Consider the following 21,829-nt stretch of genomic DNA (forward strand, 5'->3'; position numbering starts at 1 on the left):
TGTGACTTTCCCTCTAATTCCCGGTCTGTAACTGATTAGCACACTGATGAAGAGCCTTTCAGGAAACCCAGCTGTAAATTCAAGTGGGGGCCCTAGAACTGACTCTTCCCTGAAACACTGTTTCTCTCATAAATGCTCCTTCTCTCTCTCGATTCTCTCTGTGCTGGACGTTGGTGTTCTCAGTGGCGGTTAATCGCTCCAGTAACGTTTTCTGTTTTCTTGATGCATGCTGCCCGTGCTTGCACAAACTCTGCGACGGCTCTGCCTTCCTCAGCCAGAAAACGTAGTCTTGACTCTGAAGGTAATGCCCTTGCCTGCTGTTTGACGTTGCTCTGTGTAAAGCTCGCTGTGACGCTTTTGCGAGAACCCCCAGTTCCCTGTCCTCTCCACTGATAGTTTTTAAGTTGCTTCATTTTTGTTTCTGCTATTGTCTTCATCCTCTCTTTCAGCTCTAGTAGTCCAGGAAAGAATAAGAAACCATCTTGGCAAGCTTAAAATTTCGATCTTCTCTTCAACGCAACCCACAAAGCCGTCCGGAGATCTTGGTGTGTCAGGACAATATTTATGTCCTTGCCAGGTCTTGGCCAGACTTCAGTCTAGACGTGAACTCTGGAAATGACATATCTTGTTCCAGATACTGTTCAGCCCAGTGTTCAGTCCTCCCTAGCGACTCAGATGGTAAAGAATCCGCCTACAATGCCGGGTTCGGTTCCTGGGTTGGGAAGACCCCCTGGAGAAGAATACCCACTCCAGTACTCTTCCCTGGAGAATCCCAAAGACAGAGGAGCCTGGTGGGCTCCAGTCCATGGGGTCGCAAAGAGTCGCATACCTCTGAGGGACTTTCGCTTCACTTCCCTTCATTGGAAAGCTTATATACAAAATATAAAGTTCTCATCTGGGACTAAAGATAGTGCATGTGAAACATTTCGATACACCTTCTTTCCTGGGGTTCTCTGTCTCCTAGGATTCAGAAAGGATTTTAAATTCCTTTAGAAGTAGTAACAATTTTTAAAAATAGTAACAGTTTAGAATACTTGCTGAGAAATGGTAGCAGAATAAGTAAGAGTTTGGTGTGTCTAGAGCTGGGTTTTCAAGTGGCCAGTGATGTGAGTGCTCAAGGGAGGGTTACAGACCAACAAGTAATGACTCTACATGGCCCTGGTGTCTGGCTTATTTTAAGAAGTATGTTTGATGAGTGCATCAAAAATGCACTATTTTTCCTTTGTACCCTTTTAACCTTATAGGATAAAGGATATCTAATTATATGGAATATGGAATTAGATAATATTCAAGTGCTGTGTATACCTAATTCAATGCTCATAATAAGCATTTGCCCACAGAGTTAGCTAATATTGATTGAACATTTGCTGTGTGCTGGGCACTTTGCTAGTTTACACATTAGCTCATTTAATTATCTGTCCCTCTCAATCTGCTAAGGACGTTAACCCTAATGTAACATTCCCTGCTTTAGAGAATTAAAAGCCTCCTCTGCTGGGATTCAGAGCAGGTTCTCAGACTCCCAAGTTCAGTGCGGTCTCACAAGGACATCACATTTACTCGTAGGAACAAGACTTGGGTTTCGTTTTCCTTTGCTCTGCTTGGCTTCAGAATGTCTAGCTCTCTAGCTGCTCCAGTAGTTGCAAACGTCCAGCCTGTCGCTTTTCTGCGTTCTTTCACAGTGTCTTCCTTTATGTCGGTTCGAGTACTAGCCTGCAGGGACTGGAACGAGAACAAGTTTCATCCTCCCGTGGCGTTAATTTTTACTAGGCTGGAACAAAGCCAGCTGTGTTTATGAAAACAGGTTTTGGTCACGTGATTGTGTCTAGAAATTGGGCTCGTTAGGAACCTAGAGACTTATGAGATGAAGGCTCCTGAGCCCCATCCCACCGGCCTGAAAGGGCCACGTATGGACCGTCTGCTCGTGCCACGTACTTTCCTTGGCACCTTATCGCTAACTGCATATGGTCTACAGTGTTCATGATGACCTTACAAGGTATGTATTTTTATTCTCAGTACCTGGGTGAGGAAACTATCATGTTTGATTTGGAAAGACTGAGACTTTTTCCCTTAAATTTAGGTATATTCCAGATTCTTCTACAATGATGAATTTGTCATTAATTGATCCTATCCAAACTACTGTGAATCCTGAATAACTACTGCTGGTTCTGTCTTTCTGGTGAAAAACACCCTTGGTATGTGTGTGTGTTTAGTCGCTCAGTCATGTCTGGCTCTGCAATCCCATGGACGGTAGCCTTGCCGGGCCCGTCTGTCCACGGGACTTTTCACAACAAGAATCCTGGAGTGAGTTGCCAATTCCTCCTCCAGGGGATTGGCCTTCCCACCCAGGGACTGAATCTGTGTCTCCTGCATCTCCTGCATTGCAGGCAGATTCTTTACTGCTGAGCCACCGGGGCTTACTCATTATACAAGGAGTTCTGGCAAAATTTATCATGCCATTTGAAAACAAAGTACCTTTGAAAGTGAAAGTGGAACAATTAATTTCTCAGTCATATCCGACTCTTTGGGGTTGAAATTAAACAATTTGCAACTTGACTTTGCATTTGGATATTTTCCTGGAAGTTGAAAGAAGGTCTTTTCCAGAACTGACTCACTGGATTCAGTGAGAAGAACTGACTCATTTGAAAAGACCCTGATGCTGGGAAAGATTGAAGGCAGGAGGAGAAGGGAACCGACAGAGGATGAGATGGTTGGATGGCATCACCGACTCAATGGACATGAGTTTATGTAGGCTCCAGGAGTTGGTGATGGACAGGGAAGCCTGGCATGCTGCGGTCCATGGGGTCGCAAAGAGTCAGACATGACTGAGCAACTGAACCGACTGACTGAAAGAAGGTAGCAACTGCTTGATCCCATATTCTGACAACTGAAATCTCTGCATCCTTTGTTTCAGGAAGGATCTTCAAAGTGGACACACACACACACACATACCCCTGAGGCTTTAAGCCATGATGGCAAATAGGTTAAAAAAGCATATAATGTGTACACTGTGGAATGTTCTCCGTGTAACTGGTGTCACAGTCTTTGCTGTTTCTTTTGTTTGACTTGCAGATTATCTACTATGAGATCGGGGTTATTATCTGTGCTGCCCTGGGATTGCTGTTTATTATTCTGATGCCTCTGGTGGGATTTTTCTTTTGTCTGTGTCGTTGCTGTAACAAGTGTGGTGGAGAAATGCACCAGCGTCAGAAGAAAAGTGGTCCCTTCCTCAAGAAGTATTTTACAATCTCCCTCCTGGTGATCTGTGTGTTCATGAGGCAAGTAGAACCTTGGACAACAGCTGTGTGGGTCTGAGGCTGATGAGCAATACTTGTGTTTACCTGTTGAGCACATGAGCTTGAAACACAAGAGAATACAGAAACAGGAAAAAGAAAGAAAACCAGAAAAGAGAACAAAGATGCTTGTCCCGAGCCTCACTATAAACAGAAGTTGGCAGTATCATTGGACTGCTCTAGTTTAGGTGATAAGCCAACCTCATGGTATTTTTTTCATTTTGAAGACATCTGAATAAATTCTGGGCCTGCAGAAAGCATTCGTCTTTCAGGATAGCACCTCCTTCCTCTTAAGTAGCTCTCTCGAGACAGGGACCATGCAGGACGGCAAAGCAAGTATTTACTAGCTGATCTTTATTTCCCAAGGGATCTTTTTTTAAAAAGTTTTTTTTTTTTAAAGTTTGTTCAATGTAGATTCTTACTGTGAGAAAGAATCTGTTCACTATACCTCTCTCCCCTTTGAAAATGATAATGACGCTTGCAGTCACAGGTTCTTGAGAGAATGATCTTCACAACTATGACTCAGAGTAGGGAATGAGTGTGTGGGTATGGGGTAGGGCTTGGGACGAACCGGGGGGTTGAGATTGGCACGCGTGCACCGCCGTGTGTAAAGCAGAGAGTGGAAATGAGCTGCACAGCCCAGAGACCCCAGCTCGGGGCTCTGTGACGGCCGAGAACGTTGGGATGGGCGCGCAGTGTGGGAGGGAGGCCCAGGAGGGGCGGGAGACGTGTGTACGTGTGGCTGAGTCACTTCACTGTATGGCAGAAACTGACACGACATTGCGAAACAGCTGTACCCCAGTTTAATGAAACATAGCATCAAGACTATTACTGAGTCAAAAATAAGTAACACATGCATAAATCTAGAAATCTAGCTCCTTCAGGGACCTCTCGGGTGGTCCAGTGGTTAAGGCTCCATGCTTCCAGTGAAGGGGTTGTGGGTTCGACCCCTGGTCAGGGAACTTAAGATCCCACATGCTGTGCATGCAGTGTGGCCAAAAATAAAATAAAATTCAATAAACTAAAAAAAAAATAATGATCTAGCTCCTATAGTGTTCCATGTTCTGTAAACATTTCCTTCAGTGTTTCGCATAGTAATCTGGAGGCAGGCGCCTGTACCCTAGTTATGATGCATTACCCAGTTATAGAATTTGCCTATTTCTGGTTCTGTCGGTGTTCTTCCTTTTGGAAATGATATGGAACGCTCTCTTGAAGCCTGGAGCACACTTCATAACTTAGGATGTTTCTCTGGCAGCCCTGCTGCTGCCAGAAGTCTTCAGTGGACTGACAGATCAGGACACTGCTTTTAAGATGAGGACAGTTGTTGTGTAGTCGCAAATTTGTGTCCGACTCTTTTGTGACCCCATGGATTGTAGACCTCCAGGCTCCTCTGTCCATGGGATTTCTTGAGTCCAAATCAGATTCCTTCAAAAAGAGTGTGCTTCATGATCTTGGCACCCTGGTGGTGATATTTGGGCATCTCTCCACATTCCTTCATCCATTCAATGAGCGTGTCATATCCAGAAATAAAGTGCCTGTAACATGAGCGATGCTGAGCTTCAAGGAGTCCCAGAGATAGTGAGGAGTGGAGAGTCACATCCTCCTTGATGTGTCTGCAAGCATCACAGTTGCTTGATAGCCGTGAGAAAGATTTTTCAAGTTTCGCTAAAGAACTGATACTGGGGAATTTAAGCAGAAAACAGACATTAAATAGAACAATTTAAAGTTCCAAAGTTCTGGCTGCAAACCAAAGAAGAAAAGTTCTTTAAGTGTGGGCCACAGTAGAGGCACGGAGAGAGGAACTATCTGGGGAACTATGAGTTCCCCAGCTGATTTTGTGCACCTTGGTTCGACTACCAGGGAGTTTGTGCGTGCATTTTGTCCGCAAGGCAGGGCTGTGGGTCCGCTCTCTCGTTCCTGTTTCCCTGTGTGCCTCTTGTCTCTTGGTTTGTAATTTGAATCTGACTGCTTCTGCCCACTGAACTCTGAGAGGCAGCTTGAGACTGGGGCGATGGTGATTCCAGATGTCCCCAGGCTCTCTGCCTGGTGTTTGAAGTGTTTTCAGGAATGTACAGACCCTACAGCGGGGGGAGTAGCTACCAGAGGAATGTCAGTTACCGCCCAAGACAAGTCAGACCCTGTGCATTTCCTTGAAGCCTGAAACTTACATCCTTCATTCATCCAGAGTCCTGAACTGTGGTCCCTCTTCCTCTCTGCACACCCCTGGACATCAAAGATGAGGTTCAGGTGACAAAGTGTCTTTTGAAAATACTTGTTCGTGGGGCTTCTTGTTAGCATGATTACTTAATAGTTTTCACTTCATGTAGATGCATGTTATGTAAAGATACATAAACGTTACAGCTTCAGTGTCAGCGATAAGCTTGGCTTTCATTTTATATAAAACGAATGCTACATAAATTTTTTTTATTCTTGAGGACTCAGTCTCATCAAACACATTTAGATGAGTTTTTTTCTCTCTTGAGTATATTTTAGTTTAGAAAATCATTTTAAAAAATACATCTGTGATTCTATAATCTTCTCTACACTCAGTGAAGATATTTTCCCCACTCAAGTAAAACTTATAATTTAATATCATAATTTTAAATTCGATATAATTAAACCAGAGTGGATCCACTCTTCGAGGCTGTGACAAATTTTAAACTAATTTATTTCACATAATACGTTGAATTTATATACAAATTATAGATAGGTCTAAATAAGAGGAGTATTAAAATTGTTTTGTTTACTTTAAATTCAGACTAGAAATTTAAACTTCTTTACTTTGAATTTAAAAAATTTAAATAGTGACTTTAAGTCATCCTTTTAGAATATCTACTTGTTTGTAAGTTTATTCAACATCATGAGTTGTTTTAAATGTTTGCAAGTAAACAAAACTAGCCAAGAAGATTAAAAACCAGTGGAAAACAGAAATATCTAGAAAAAAGAGAGGAGGAACTATGTCCATAAAATCAGAATATTAGATAAAATAAGAGAACAGTGAGTGTCCACAAAATCAGAAGGCAGAAGGAGAGAGAAAAAGAGGTGTTAGCGTATGCTTCCAAAGACCTCAGCCAAGATTGAATACTACTGATATTTAATCTTTGTATGTGATTTTTTTAATAAGTCCTTTCAGGAGCCCAGAGCAGTCCATTTGCCTTTTATCAGGTTCAGTCCCATTTTGTGGTTCTATACTAAGTGTTACATTCAAAAAGAAGTTGGTTTTTAAGTGTCTCGGTTTTTTTTTTTAATACATTCTATTTTGCAAAAATTTTTTAAATCTTTTCTTTCTAATTGAGAAAAGCGTAGGTGTCAAGGAGAAAGATCCCCTGGTATATGTGGAATGTATGTGGTCGTGTTCTTTCTCCTTTTGAGCTTTTCCCAAGGCAGCTGTGGAATGTTCGAATTCCACAGATACTGATGTATGTTTACGTAAGTCTGTTTGACGATCAGCAGTAGATTACATCACCCTGTCTTATGGTAGACTCTAAGCAGATGTGTCTCGCTCCAGAAAAAAAACAGGTTTTCTCTCCTTTCTTTCCTTTGCATTTATCATCACTGAATTTTTCAGACTTTCAAAAAGGTTGTAAGCAACAACAAAAGGGACAGCTGTGCCTTTCTTTCTCCAGCATGCAGTTGTTGCCAAGCGTACCAGTACAATGTCAGCTTTTGCCAGTTACTGGGGTGAAAACTGAATCCCAGTCATTTTCAGGAAGGTGGCTCTTTTCAAAGTTCATTTTTGTTGTTGGTCTTAGGATGTGATGTCAATTCTGGGTTTGGAGGCCATAAACTTCTAGAAAAGAAATCGAGCCAGCATGCCTAGAAAATCATGAGACTTTCTAATGAGAGGGCTAGTTATTTAAAATTGAAGCTGAAATTGAAAAGTTATCTTTAAAAAGTAAGAGGTCGGTCACAGACTTAAAACATTTATTTGGCTCTTATTAGCGAACTTCATTGTCAGTAGGAATTGGTAGAAAAAAATTGCTCCCCATCTTAAAGGTTTAGAAACTCTAAAAACTTTTAAACATTTACTTTTAAGTGTATATGAGGGAAAAGTAGTCTGTCCATGTAAAATATAGAAAGTGTCGTGTTATGTGTCATAATATAAACTCACATCTTCTGCTACAAACTTCAAGAGATTGTGTTGTACAACATAAAAGTATGTGTTTTGATAGCTTAAAGGCTTTTTTTTGTGTCAGTGCCAGAGAACTGATAGTCATTTGGCTATCATTTGATTGAAATCTTACTCCCTTTTTATGTGAGGTGAATCTCCCTCATTATCATTAAATCCCAAGAGTTGACTGAAAGTGGAAGTGTTCGTCCCTCAGTCATGTCTGACTCTGCCACCCATGGATTGTAACCACCAGGCTCCTCTGTCCATGGAATTTAATTCTCCAGGCAAGAACACTGGAGTGGGTTGCCATTCTCTTCTCCAGGGGTTCTTCCTGACCCAGGGATCAAACCCGGGTCTCCTGCATTGCAGGCAGATTCTTTACCATCTGAGCCAGCAGGGAAGCCCAAGAATACAGGAGTGGGTAGCCTATCCCTTCTCCGGTGGGTCTCGCACTTTGCAAGCGGATTGTCTACCAGCTGAGCTACCAGGGAAGTGCTTTTCATTCTCTATTTCTATTTGAATAAGAGTTATACAATTGGTTTGTGTAGTATTCAGAATTTTTTTCCTTTGCTTTGCTGGTAGTATTTAAAAATGGGACTTTTTTTTTAAACAGGAAATTTTATTTAGATTCCCAGATTTTTGTGAATAATTGGAAGATCTGGCAACTCTGGTCTTCTTGCATCAAGGCAGCACTTATCGGAGGCACAGAGAATCTCTGCCATCACCACCTCTGATCTCCCAGCTCCCCCAGTCCAGCCCACACACTTTGCCCTTCATGCTTTCTGCCTGCCTGCATAGGCATTTGAATTTGCCATCTTTAATTTAAGTATAAAATTTGCAGTGAGTTGTGAGTATGAAAATCAGCTTTGAAAGTTGGCTGAATTCTATCCCAGAATTCTGTTTAGTACAGTTTTTGAAAAATGATCCATGGCTTTCATTTTAACTAGATTCATAACTGAGTAACAGAAATGTGTCTTTAAATATGTTGCATTGAAAATCAGCTGGTTTTTTTTGCAACGCCATGTTTCCTGATTTATGTTTGGAATGAAGGCATTTATTCAGTAAAGGGATGGTTTCTGCCTGGGACACTCTAAACCTATGGCTAATCTTCTAAATGGACCAGATGAAACAAAGCCCAGTCCTTAAATCCATCTGCACCAAGCACCCACCTTGGACACAAGACCCTGCATTACCCAAGGTTGACCAAGAAGCAGTTCCCACCTCTTTTTAGGGCAGTTCAGCACAGGTGGAAATAAGGCAAAAGAGAGGATGAAGTGAGAAAAACACATCAGAACTTCAGGGTGAGCCTTCTGGGAGTTCAAGGCAAGGCGTTCTCCTATCCAGGGGATTCAGGGAAAAGTTAACAACAAAACTGTTAGTTTGTAACCATCCAATGGAAGGTTCAAAGCAGTCCGTCCTAATGGAAATCAGTTCTGAATATTCATTGGAAGGACTGATGCTGAAGCTGAAACTCCAATACTTTGGCCACCTGATGGGAAGAACTGACTCCCTGGAAAAGACCCTGATGCTGGGAAAAATTGAGGGCAGGAGGAGAAGGGGATGACAGAGGATGAGATGGTTGGATGGCATCACTGACTGGACATGAGTTTGAGCAAGCTCCGGGAGTTGGTGATGGACAGGGAAGCCTGGCGTGCTGCAGTCCATGGGGTTGCAAAGAGTCAGACACGACTGAGCGATTAAACTGACTGAATGGGAGCTTGGGTGTTGCAGATCATCCAGCCTGGACTTGAACTTGCTGCTCGTTTCCTGAGTGCACTTTGACTTATATGAAAAATGGGTCTGGAGAATGATGAATGACAAATAACTTGGACGTAATGGGGAAGAGCAAAGGCCTGCCTTTGTGAAGTCCTCTGGTGGGCAGGGGTATCAGGTGGTGATCCTGACTTAGCATACAGAGTGGTGGAAATTTGGTGTGGTAAGAAAAGCTGCAGGAATATTACTGTAATTCAACTTTTTTTTCCTTCTGTTGACATTACTTCAAAGTTGCTGTTTTGGGCTGTTTGGCCTTATTTTGTATGAATATATAAATTTATTAATAATAGTCATTATTGCTCTTGCAACCCACTCAAGTATTCTCGCCTGGAAAATTCCATGGACAGAGGAGCCTGGGGGGCCCCGGTCCGTGGGGTCGCAAAGAGTCAGACACGCCTGAGCGACTGAGCATTATTGCTCTGGTGTGATTTCAGCCTCATAAATACTAACGCAAACTTAAGACAGGCAAAACTGGATTCTAAGGTGGTCCTCCAAGTGCCAGAGACTGTTGTTAATTTCATTTTTAAAGATCATCGTCAGCATGAATGCAAATGTAAAATCCTGGAGCCCTCAGGGACACCCAGTACCACCCTCCTTTGTCTCAGAAGCACTGGTCTAATGGCTTTTCTAGTTCTGTGATACCAACGGACGCTCACACGAGCAAAGGACTTTCTCGAGCTCACACTGTGTGTTGTTGGCAGTTGTGGGACCAGACCCGACTCTCGTGTTCCTGCTCGAACGCAATCTGCTGCACCTTGTTAACCACAAGAAATAGCTTCAGCATTCTCTTATAGATTGTTGGGGGTTAGTGTGGAAAGACTACACAATTCTACACATCTATGTAATATTGCTATGGGAAAGTATCTGTTGTTTTGAAAATTTTAATTTTTTAATTGAAGTATAGTTGATTTACAGTGTCGTGTTCACTTCAGGTGTGCATACAGCAGAGTGACTCAATTATACACACACACATATATGTATGTATATATGTACATACATATACTTACATATGCTGCTGCTAAGGCTCTTCAGTCAAGTCCAGCCTTGTGTGATCCCATAGACGGCAGCCCACCAGGCTTCCCCATCCCTGGGGTTCTCCAGGCAAGAACACTGGAGTGGGTTGCCATTTCCTTCTCCAATGCATGAAAGTGAAAAGTGAAAGTGAAGTCGCTCAGTCATGTCCAGCTCTTAGCGACCCCATGGACTGCAGCCCACCAGGCTCCTCCGTCCATGGGATTTTCCAGGCAAGAGTACTGGAGTGGGTTGCCATTGCCTTCTCTGTATACTTACATATAGATATAAGTATATATACACATATGTATGTGTATGTGTATATATATATGAAAGTTGCTTAGTCATGTCTGACTCTTTGCAACCCCATAGACTGTAGCCTGCCAGACTCCTCTGTCCATAGAATTCTCCAGGCAGGAATACTGGAGTGGGTAGCCATTCCCTTCTCCAATATATATTTATACACACACACACACACACACACACACATATATATATATATTTTAGATTCTTTTCCCATATCAGTTCAGTTCAGTAACTCAGTCGTGTCCAACTCTTTGTGACCCCATGAATCGCAGCATGCCAGGCCTCCCTGTCCATCACCAGCTCCCGGAGTTTACTCAAACACATGTCTATAGAGCCCGTGATGCCATCCAACCATCTCATCCTCTGTCATCCCCTTCTCCTCCTGCCCCCAATCCCTCCCAGCATCAGGGTCTTTTCCAATGAGTCAACTCTTCGCATGAGGTGGCCAAAGTACTGGAGTTTCAGCTTCAGCATCAGTCCTTCCAATGAATATTCAGGGTTGATTTCTTTTAGGGTTAATTGGTTTGATCTCCTTGCTGTCCAAGGGACTCTCAAGAGTCTTCTCCAACACCACAGTTCAAAAGCATCAATTCTTCAGGACTCAGCTTTCTTCACAGTCCAACTCTCACATCCATACATGACCACTGGAAAAACCATAGATAGGTTATTACAAAATACTAAGCATAATTCCCTGTGTTATATAGCAGGTCCTTAGGTCCTTGTTGGTGATTTATTTTATATATGGCAGTGTGTATATGTTAATCCCAACCTCCTAATTTACCACCCCCCTCCTCCTTTGGTAACCAGACCAGCCTTACTTCTTGGAATGACTCATGACCAAAATGGGACAAACGATGACTCATTTATGCAGGACTGAGAGGTGTCCTGGGAACAGTTGAGACTTGGTGCAAAAATGACAGCTGGCCACCCTACTTGTTAAAATATTAATATATAATTCTTAAGATGCTGCTTTTGGTGAAGAAGAAGTGTTCATATTCTGAATCATATTTTTGCCCAAAGTTTGCATATTATTTGCCGAACTTTCTTTTAGAAACATAGTTACACCTTCTATTCTATGGTTACAAACTAACAGTTCATTACAAACTAATTTTGTTAACGTCTGCAGTCTGTATTGTGTTTACTTAGCTTCTTGCTGCCACCTAGTGGTTAAATCCAACAGGGCCTTGGAGATTAGCAGTTTTAAATGTAACATTTTAATGTTTAAAAGCTTTGACACAAAAACAAACCAGTTGGTCAAATTAATTTGTCAAGAGATTGTTAGTAGTCAACATCAAGAGACCTCAGAATGATAAATGCATAAAAGGGAGGCATATATATAAAATTTAAGACATATATAAATATGTATAAAATAAAATGTAGACCTTTCGGGTGGCTCGAAAAATAGGGTTTTTATTTTCATGTAAAGCAGCTTTCATGTCAGATGTCTTTCATGTAGTGTGTGTGTAAAACTATTTATTTACTAATTATTTATTTGTTGTTTGCCACCAGTTGTGATGGTCAAGCTCAGTAGTTGAGGCAGACAGGTTTAGCTGCTGTATGGCATGTGGGATCTTAGTTCCCTGACCAGGAATTGAATTCGTGTCCCCTACACTGCAAGATGGACTCTTAACCATTGAACCACCAGGGAAGTCCCTCATGCAGTGTTTTTGAAACTCTTTATTGAAGTACATCTTATATGGAGAAAAGTGTTCATATCATAAGCACACGTTTGAGTTCCCATGAAGTCAACACACTTGATTACGTCATTATCCACCCCTCCCCCAAATATAACTACTGACTTTTAGCTTCATCATTTTGCTTGATTTTGTACTCCGCATAAAATGGAATGACATAAGATGGACCCTGTTATGTGCAGCTTCTCATATAACATTTTAATGCTAAAGTAATTCATGTTTATTTTCAACCTGGACAATGTAGTAGCTAACAAACTAGATTAGTCAAAAGCATGGGAAAGCCCAAACCAATCTTACGATTTTAGTATTTTTCTGGATAGTCTTCTTGAGGGAAGCAGTGGTATGTATGTGGTACATGTGTGTGTATTCGTGTGCATGTGCATGCACATGTGCTCACAGAGTCTGCATACATACATTCGCATCTGCACAGAAGTGGGACTGTATTCCACACCCTGCCTTATAACCTGTGTAACTTCTGTTCTCTCAACATTGTTCTATTTATGAGATTCATGCTTAACAGAATGATGTATCTTTTAACATTTACTTACTTTTAATCAGAGGACAGTTGCTTTACAACATTGCGTTGGTTTCTGTTGTAATCAACATGAATCAGCCGTAAGATACACATGTCCCTTCCCTCTTGAACTTTCCTCCTCCCTCCCTCCAACCCCATCCTGCCTCTGCATTGTCTCCGAGAACCAGGCTGAGCTCCCTGCATCATGCAGCAACTTCCCATTAGCTATGTGTTTTCCATAATGTAACGTATACGTTTCCACGCTGCTCTCTCAATTCGTCCCACCCTCCCCTGCCCCCGCTGTGTCCATAAGTCTGTTCTGTGTCTGAGTCTCTATTTCTGCCATGCAAATAGGTTCATCAGTACCATTCTTCTAGATTCCATTTATATGTTAATATACGATATTTGTTTTTCTCTTTTTGATTTACTCCACCCTGTGTAACAGGCAGTAGGTTCATTCACCTCACTGGAACTGGCTCATATTCAGAACAATGTGCCGAGTTGGATGTGCCTTCTCTGAGAGGACCGAGTCCTGTTCTGGGGTCCACACGTGGTGGTGGGTGGGTGATGGGTTGGAGGCAGGGAGGCTGCGGCAGTGGAGGGGCGGGGCTCGTGATGGGCGGGGCTCGGGAGGGGAGGGGCTCTTCTGGAAGACCACCTCCCTCCTCCCGCTGCGGGCTACTCTGTGGTCATCCGGCCGCCACGGCTCGCACAGTGAATGTGTCCCCTTCTCCATCCGTTTTCCTGCAGCATCGGTATCATGTATGGTTTTGCGGCAAATCAGTACATGAGGACTCACGTGGAAGAGACTCGGAAATTGTCAGACAGTAACTTCAACGACCTGAGAACTCTCCTGAATGCGGTGCCAGGGGTAAGGACCACAACCTGTATTTCCCCCGACGCGTTGTGTCTGAGGCCTTTTGGAGTTGCTTGTATGTTTGGAATCACATTTGAACGTGCTGAAATCCAGGTGTTGTCTTTTAGTTTTGCAGATAAAGGAATAAAGGGCTAGTAAGTGATTTTTTTTTTTCCCCAAGAGTACAAAGTCTCATTTCAGAATTAGTGCTCTTATTTCTGGAGAAGGAAATGGCAACCCACTCCAGTATTCTTGCCTGGAGAAGCCTGTGGACAGAAGAGCCTAGTGGGCTGCCGTCTATGGGGTCGCACAGAGTCAGACATGACTGAAGCGACTTAGCATGCATGCTCTTATTTCATTTCACTTTAGTTTTTCTCTTTATTAAGGTATAACATAATACTTATTATAGAAGTGCTTAACCATTTTAAAGATCTCATGATTTCTTTAAAAAACAATATCTCTCGTGTCACTGTCCTTTCTTCTTGGCAATATAATTGACTCCACATCGTTTGCTTGAAATTGCTCTGGTAATGAAACCTGTTTTATGAACCCTGATTTGCTAATATTTGTATGTGTGTACGTTCTCATTGCTCAGTTGTGTCCGACTCTTTGTGACCTCATGGACTGTAGCCTGCCAGGCTTCTCTGTCCATGGGATTTCCCAGGCAAGGATACTGGAGTGCGTTGTTATCTCCTTCTCCAGGGGATCTTCCCATCTCAGGGATTGAACCCTCGTCTCTTGCCTTGGCAGGTGGATTCTTTACCACTGAGCCACCTGGGAGTCCTGCCTAATTTTCAGATGTTAAATCTCTTTTTATTGTGGCTTGGGACCTCAAGAGGAGGTTCCATGTAACCTTTTTTTTTTTTTTCTTTTTAAAGCAAATTGACTATATACTGGACCAGTTTACCCACACTAAGGAGAAAGCATTTGACGATCTGGATAGTGAGTAACATTGAACGTTGTCTCAAATCTGTTTGTTTGTCTTGGCTCGAAGATGCTGTGGTCATCTCCCATAAAACACAGAAATGAAGTATGCCGTTTCTGCAGTTTCTGCGTGAACACATGGGAGAAACAACCGTAATTCCCTGGTGTTACTGACAGTGCGTCGTTGGCGACTCAGACACTAAAACCTCGCATTATTGTGAAAACGCTGTTGCTTTCCTGCAGCCACGGCGCTTCTGCTTCACTCCCCTCGTGAGAGGAGAAGTGGGTCTCTGTCAGGTCTGCTGCTAAAGCCATAGCGGGACCCCGAGGAGCCGTGGCTTCTGGAACAGAGGGGCGGGCAGTGCAGTTCCCCGAGCGCTCAGCTGTTAGCAGCCAGGGGCTCTTTTGCCCTCAAGACATCAAGTAACACCTGGAGGCAATCTCGATGTCCTGATCGGGTCCCATTCATTGGTAGAGGCCAGGGATGTGGCCATGAGTCCTACAAGGCAGCCAACGACAAAGAAGGATCCGGCTCCAAGTGTCGCTAGAGCCGGGATTCAGTGACCCTGGCCCAGCTGGAGATGGGGGTGGGACGGGGCAGCCAGGGATCGAGCTGAGAAGGCACACAGGGTCCCGGGGCGAAGAAACACCAAGTCTGTGCTAAGTCTTCCGAGGGGCGCGGCCGGCGTGGGCGCGTTGACGTGTGCGGAGAAATCGCCACGTGACAGTCTCTGCCCAAGTGGGCTGTGGGGTGCAAAGTGGGGTTTTGTGGCGGGAGAGACTAAACCAGGCCAGGGCACCCTGCCCTGGGACCTAGAGGTCAGAGGCAAAGAGAGAAAGAGTCCATCCTCAACGTCCCTTATGCTTCTTGGGATTTAGATATTAACTCATTGCTGGGAGGCAGCATTTATGAGCGTCTCAGACCCAAAGTGCTCCCTGTGCTGAAGGACATCAAGGCCTTGGCAGAAGGTAAGCGGCGTGGCCCCGGGACCCAGACGGCGTCCACCTGTCTCGCCACCACTGAGGCAACTCAGCTGCCCCCCCCCTTCCTCCCTGTCTTCATCCTCCTCCCCCCATTCCTTCCACACCTGGCCCCACTCTCTTTCCAGTGTCCTCTGCCAGCACCCTGCTTTCCATTGCAGCCGTGAACCCCAGTGTTCACTCCGCTGTGAGTCCCTGAAGGTGTCGTCCTCCTCCAGACCGTGAGCTGCATGTGCTCCTTCTGCCCGAAATGCCACAGACCCTCCCTCATCTAATAGATACGTGTATACACACTCTGTGTGTGCCAGTCACTCGGTTCTTCGTCTAATGTCTGTCTGTCTGTCTATCTAAACTCTGTGTGTGTCTTAGTCACTCAGCTGTGTCCGGCTCTTTGTGACCCTGTGGACTGTAGTCCACCAGTCTGCTCTGTTCATGGAATTCTCCAGGTTATAAACGAGTGGATTGCCATTCCCTTCTCCAGGGGATCTTCCCAACCCAGGGATTGAACCCAGGTCTCCTGCCTTGCAGGCGAATTCTTTACCATCTGAACCACCAGGGAAGCCCTGTATTACTTCTGTCTAGAGACAACTGGGTTCCTAGTCTGTGTATTTAACCCTTTTAAGGATTGAAGTTTAAAACAGCAAGGCCTACCTTTAGAATATCTAAAGAAAGCTAAGCACTGAAGAAGTGATGCTTTTGAACTGTGGTGTTGGAGAAGCCTCTTGAGAGTCCCTTGGACTGAAAGAAGAACCAACCAGTCCATCCTAAAGGAAATAAGTCCTCAATATTCACTGGAAGGTCTGATGCTGAAGCTGAAACTCCAATACTTTGGCCACCTTATGCGAAGAACTGACTCATTTGAAAAGACCCTGATGCTGGGAAAGATTGAGGGCAGGAGGAGAAGAGGATGACAGAGGATGAGATGGTTGGATGGCATCACCGGCTCTATGGACATGTGTTTGAGTAAACTCCGGGAGTTGGTGATGGACAGGGAAGCCTGGCATCCTGCAGTCCATGGGGTCACAAAGAGTCAGACATGACAGAGTGACTGACCTGAACTGATCTTTAGATCAATTAGAATGAGTCTTACCCCCATGATTAAATCATCACCGATCACAGCAGAGGCTCAGTGGTATCTGAATAAAGGAAGGCGGATGGAGGAGGAAAAAAGAAAACAGCAACAAAAAAGGTTTCCTGCTTTTGTCCTTCCTGAGGTATTGTTACGGTATCCCAGTTGTCCAGCATTTCACAATGAATCTGCTTAAACTAGTGGAAATAGATCTTCATTTAATGGTTATTGTTAGGGTATACCAGTTGTCCAGCATTTCACAATGAATCTGCTTAAACTAGTGGAAATAGACCTTCATTTAATGGTTAATCTTGGTTCTATCCATGAACCATAATTGTGAGCGAAGGAGGTGGGTTGAGGACGACCCCTTTCTTCCCCAGACAGTGAGGAACTGAGGCTTCCCGCCAACCAGGTCACTGACTGAGGAAGCTGATGGACCAGCCCTGGTCAGTCCTCGGATGAATGCAGTCCCAGCTGCCAGCTTGACTGCAAGACCCGGGAGATCCTGAGCCCAACCATTCAGCTAAGCCAATCCCAGGTTTTTGGCTCTCACATACTGTATGAGATAATAAATCTCTGTAGTTTTAAACTGCTGACTTTCAGAATAATATTGCCTGCAGCAATAGGTAATTAATACAGTGGACAACCATTAGTTTCCTCTCCAAGCTTCAACACATGAGCAAGGAGAAGTAAAAGCTTCTGATTTCCTAGTCAATATATACTGCGCTATTTGTGCTTCCTTATCAGACTATAAAACTCCTTTATTTTAAGGCAGCAGATATTGTATAGACCATTGGATTAATACATATCTTTTGGGGGGGGAGAGGAAAGTATCATGTTAAATGCACTATTGATTAAACATACATCCTCATTTCATGAAAATTAAAATGTAAAAAAAGTAAAAGGAGCTGGTGAATCAAGGAAATATGGTAATCTTTAACAACTGTAAGAGGCCTGCTATGGAGCCAAAAAATAATGAGTGAAAGAAAAAAATGCACAAAAATGAGATCAGAGTGTTTTAGATAAAGAGCTCACTGTCCAAGGAGTGTAACCTCTCATTCCTGTTAATTAGTACATGTTCTTACAACTGAGCGTAACCTCTTTCCTCCAGCCACCACATTTACGAATGAGCTGTTTGTGATTATGGCCAAGACGTGGCCCCAAAACCACGTGTTATCATCTTTTATTGAAAATTAAATGGCATTAGTTATAAAATGGAAAAGACCTTGATCCTGGGAAAGATTGAGGGCAGGAGAAGGGGGTGGCAGAGGATGAGATGGTTGGATCGCATCACTGACTCGATGGACGTGAGTTTGAGCAAACTCTGAGAGATAGTGAGGGACAGGGAAGACTGGCGTGCTGCAGTCCATGGGGTCACGAAGAGACACGACGGAGCAACTGAACAACAACAATCAAATGACACCCTCTATAAGTAGAGTGTCAGGCTGGGGTATCAGAGTGTTAAAAAAGTGGGTTTGCAATGGAGTAACCTGTGTTTGTTGATTAAGCTCATTAACTAATAGTATGTAGCAGAGGGTCTCATAAATACCATCCTTTAAAGTAGTGATGAGTAGACTTGATTCTACCAGACAACACTGAATATGAAATGAAAATATTTCTGCCTTCTTCAGGGACAGTCAAGGCCCTGATGGAGATTCACTGTCTATATTTATGAGAGAAATCAGAGGCTGAAAGTGTAACTGGGGACTAGCGGAAATAGGATGGGAGTTTGGTCTGGTATGGTTTTTTTTTTCTTCCAAGCTCACAAATCCCTTTGAATTCTTTGCACAGACCACAGTTTACGAACCGCCAATTTCAGCTCAGTTTATCCAGGTAACCAGGTTATATCTGAGACAAGGAGCCCAGGGTTGTCATAGAATTGAATAACAAGTTTTCCGTGATGTCTTGGTCGCTTGCTATTTGAGCATTTCGGCCACAGGAAGGAAAATGAAGCCCAGACTTTTTCCCAGAGAAGTTTCCCTCTGTAGCTGCCACCCAACACCCCCTCCCCCGCCCAGTCCTATGTCTTAGCAGAATATATTACTTAGCTGGCAGGAACAGAACTAGGAGGAAGGATGGGGGCCCAGTGGCTCCTTGCTGCTTCACCTTGCGACTTCTTCCATTGTGTCCAGTAGACACGTAAAAACCTTCCCTGTCCACTGCCTCCAGCATCCAGTGGATCCTCTGGGTCTGCTCATTATAACATCAAATGTCAGCACTTCACCAGTGGACTCATCTATCCTTGATCAGGATCTAGATCCTACAGACTGCAACTAAGAATGCTGTGTGCTGCACCTAAGACCCGGCACAGCCACATAAATAAATAGATATTGAAAAAAAAAAAAAAAAGCTGGTGTGACCACAAGGTGATGCCAGGCACCTCTGCGCCCCAGATCCCTCTTGAGCCCGTTCACTTGAGTGTTGGTCTGCCAAGGTCTCCTCCAGCTCCAGAGTTATGTGAACATAAGCACTGTGCAAAAGTGTACGAAGGATGCAGTGTGGTTGACACGTACTTTACTTTTTGCCTCGTCATTGTTTTTCACTCGCTCAGTCATGTCTGACTCTGGGACTCCATGGACTGCAGCACGCCAGGCTTCCCTGTCCATCACCAGCTCCCAAAACTTGCTCAAACTCATGTCCATTGGGTTGGTGGTGCTGTCTAACTACTTCATCCTCCGTTGCCCCCTTCTCCTCCCACCCTCAATCTTTCCCAGCCTCAGGGTCTTTTCCAATGAGTCAGCCTCCTGGTTTGCCCAGTGTTTAACATTTGCCTTACAATTCTAGCTGGATTGAAATCAATTAAAACAGACATTATTTTTCTTTTCAGTGCTTCCTGTATTATTGTAATTTTACATATTTCTTAAAACCAGCCTATATGGTTAAATGTTAGCCTCTGGTGTTGCCAGTACTTAGGAAACTGCTTCACCAAGTTTTTTGCTAAAAATTCTTTGCAGCCTCATGTACCTGTTAGCCTTTGGAGAAAGCGGAAACCTGCAAATGGATTTCTGCAAATCATGTTTGAGCTGCAGGCCAGAACCTATAAAGGAAGTGTGCTATGAGCTGGTAAAAAGTTAATTAGTTAAAATGGAGAATCTAAAATATCTTTCCCCTGACTTCTGATACATAATATATGTGATCTTAGTAGGCTTGGAATGACTCCCAGAGTTATAACCCAGTAGACATTTTATGAAATGCTTTGAAGCCTTTGACTTATTTCTAAGTCATTCTTGGGACATGACAGTATAGCCACCCATAAGCCAGGACGTCTACACATGGTCCCGAAATGGACTCAGGTTTTCCGGACCTTTAACTCATTTTATCATCCATCATTCTTTGTCATCATTTTTGTTCCTTTCTTGCCTTAAAATGACTCATCCTGAAGTCAAAGTGGAAAAGGCTATGGGAGGTAAACCGCAGAACATTAAAATGTGAAGTGTGTGTTGTGCGGTGTAAGTCATGTTTGGGGACGTTCTTTTGCACTCTCTTGTGTGTTTCTAGTTGCAACCATGCTCTTGCTCCCCGATGTCAGATATTTATTGAGCCTCTAATGTGAGCTGGGTACCAGCTCCATGCTTTGCTGCTAAACCTGGGAGGTAGGTAGAAAAGACGAGAGTCTGAGGCTCAGAGTGACTCTTTGATGAAGTCTCTATTATTATTATCTCAAATTACTGTTAAGATAGTAGTTCTTTTGCTACCTTGTTATAGCATCTCCGGCAAACTCTTTCACCTCTCGGGACCTTGTTTGCTCATCTGCAAATTAGGAGGTTGGTTGGGTCATCTCTTGGTTACGAGGAGAGTCTCTGATTCTAGATGTTGCTTCAGCAGGCTTACACTTAGGAGATGGCATTGCCCATGTCATCCAAGATGGCATCCGAGCCTAGGTCTGGTGACTTACTCTAAGACCTGGGGAGGCTTTCAGGATTGGATTGTCTGCCTCTTCATCCCAAATGGAAATCTCACCTTATCGGAATAGAAAATCTTGAGGTCTGCTTCAGACAGTCTTTTGTCTTAAATTTTAATCCAGTCCTGGAAGGTAGCTAGGAGAACTGGGATGAAACCGCAACACAAAAGCATTAAAGTGTGTGTGTTTGTGTGTGTGGTTTTAGAACCAAGTTTTATGTGGTTGCCAGAGATAATTGGGGGAACCAGCTTATAAGGGCATTCACACTTTTCCTGGGCTTCCCTTGTGGCTCAGTTGGTAAAGAATCTGCCTGCAATGTGGGAGACCTGGGTTCAATCCCTGGTTTGGGAAGATCCCCTGGAGAAGGGAAAGGCTGCCCACTCCAGTATTCTGGCCTGGAGAATTCCATGGACTGTATAGCCCATGGGCTCCCAAACAGTCGGACACAACTGAGCAACTTTCACATCACACTTTTCCTAGTAACACCCTGTTGTGACCTGACACTCCACCATCTGTTTTATGAGCCCAGAAGACAAAAAGCAGTGTCCTCTAAATTTCACATCTCTTATGCTGTGACTTTAAGTCGCTGGAGAAAGGAGTTTTATTTTGCTACCTGCCTAGTTATGCATATTGAGCACCAGAGAAATCAGAGAGCAAACAATCTATAGGGATCGCCGAGGATAAGAATGTGGCCTAGGCTCTGGAGGCTTCTAAAATAAAAGAGGCGGACTTGCTGCCTTTGAGGGATTTCAATCTGATCATTCTGATCCCCACATTTTGTGATAAACCTTGTGGTGGTCTTATCATTTTTCAGATGAGGAAGTTGCTTAAGAATATTCAGGTATCTGCTTCGGGTTACACAGAGAGTATCTATGTTGAAATCTGTACCTAGACTGGCTGAATCTAAATCTGGAATCTTTTCTCTCTCTCTCTTTTTTTTTTTTTTTTAACATTTTCCTTTTATTTATTTATTTATTTTTAAATTAAACTTTTTACTTTATCTTGGGATATAGCCCATTAACAATGTGTGATAGGACTCCAGAGGGACTCCATCATACATACACATGTATCCGTTCTCCTCCAAACCCCACTCCCATCCAGGCTGCCACGTAACATTGAGCAGAGTTCGCTGTGCTACGAAGTAGGTCCCTGTTGGTCATCCGTTTTAAATATCGCAGTGTGTACCTGTCCATCTCACCTACATGTACCTGAGTGTCCCTTTCCCCTGCTGCTGCTGCTAAGTCGCCTCAGTCGTGTCCGACTCTGCGCGACCCCGTGGACAGCAGCCCACCAGGCTCCTCTGTCCACAGGATTCTCTAGGCAAGAACACTGGAGTGGGTTGCCACTTCCTTCTCCTCCGTGCCCCCTCGGCAGCCTTAGATTCATTCTCTACGTCTGT

The 21,829-nt window shown here is 43.7% G+C and overlaps 1 protein-coding gene across 8 annotated transcripts in view; it reads left to right on the forward strand.

Moving 5' to 3' along the window:
• Nucleotides 1-21,829, forward strand: part of PROM1 (prominin 1) — a 135,277-nt gene that overhangs the window by 76,535 nt on the left and 36,913 nt on the right. For 5 of the 8 annotated variants that reach the window (XM_070458089.1, XM_070458088.1, XM_070458091.1 and 2 more), the window contains 4 exons: nucleotides 3,070-3,275; nucleotides 13,450-13,570; nucleotides 14,434-14,497; nucleotides 15,359-15,448. In XM_070458089.1, coding sequence (XP_070314190.1) covers nucleotides 3,070-3,275; nucleotides 13,450-13,570; nucleotides 14,434-14,497; nucleotides 15,359-15,448 — 481 coding nt within the window. Of the gene's footprint in view, nucleotides 1-211; nucleotides 302-1,828; nucleotides 1,994-2,093; nucleotides 2,193-3,069; nucleotides 3,276-13,449; nucleotides 13,571-14,433; nucleotides 14,498-15,358; nucleotides 15,449-21,829 lie in introns of those variants that run through there. The other 3 variants (XM_070458092.1, XM_070458093.1, XM_070458094.1) reach the window with 3 other exon arrangements.

This window comes from Odocoileus virginianus, chromosome 29 (assembly GCF_023699985.2).
Source record: "Odocoileus virginianus isolate 20LAN1187 ecotype Illinois chromosome 29, Ovbor_1.2, whole genome shotgun sequence".
Classification (NCBI taxonomy): domain Eukaryota; kingdom Metazoa; phylum Chordata; class Mammalia; order Artiodactyla; family Cervidae; genus Odocoileus; species Odocoileus virginianus.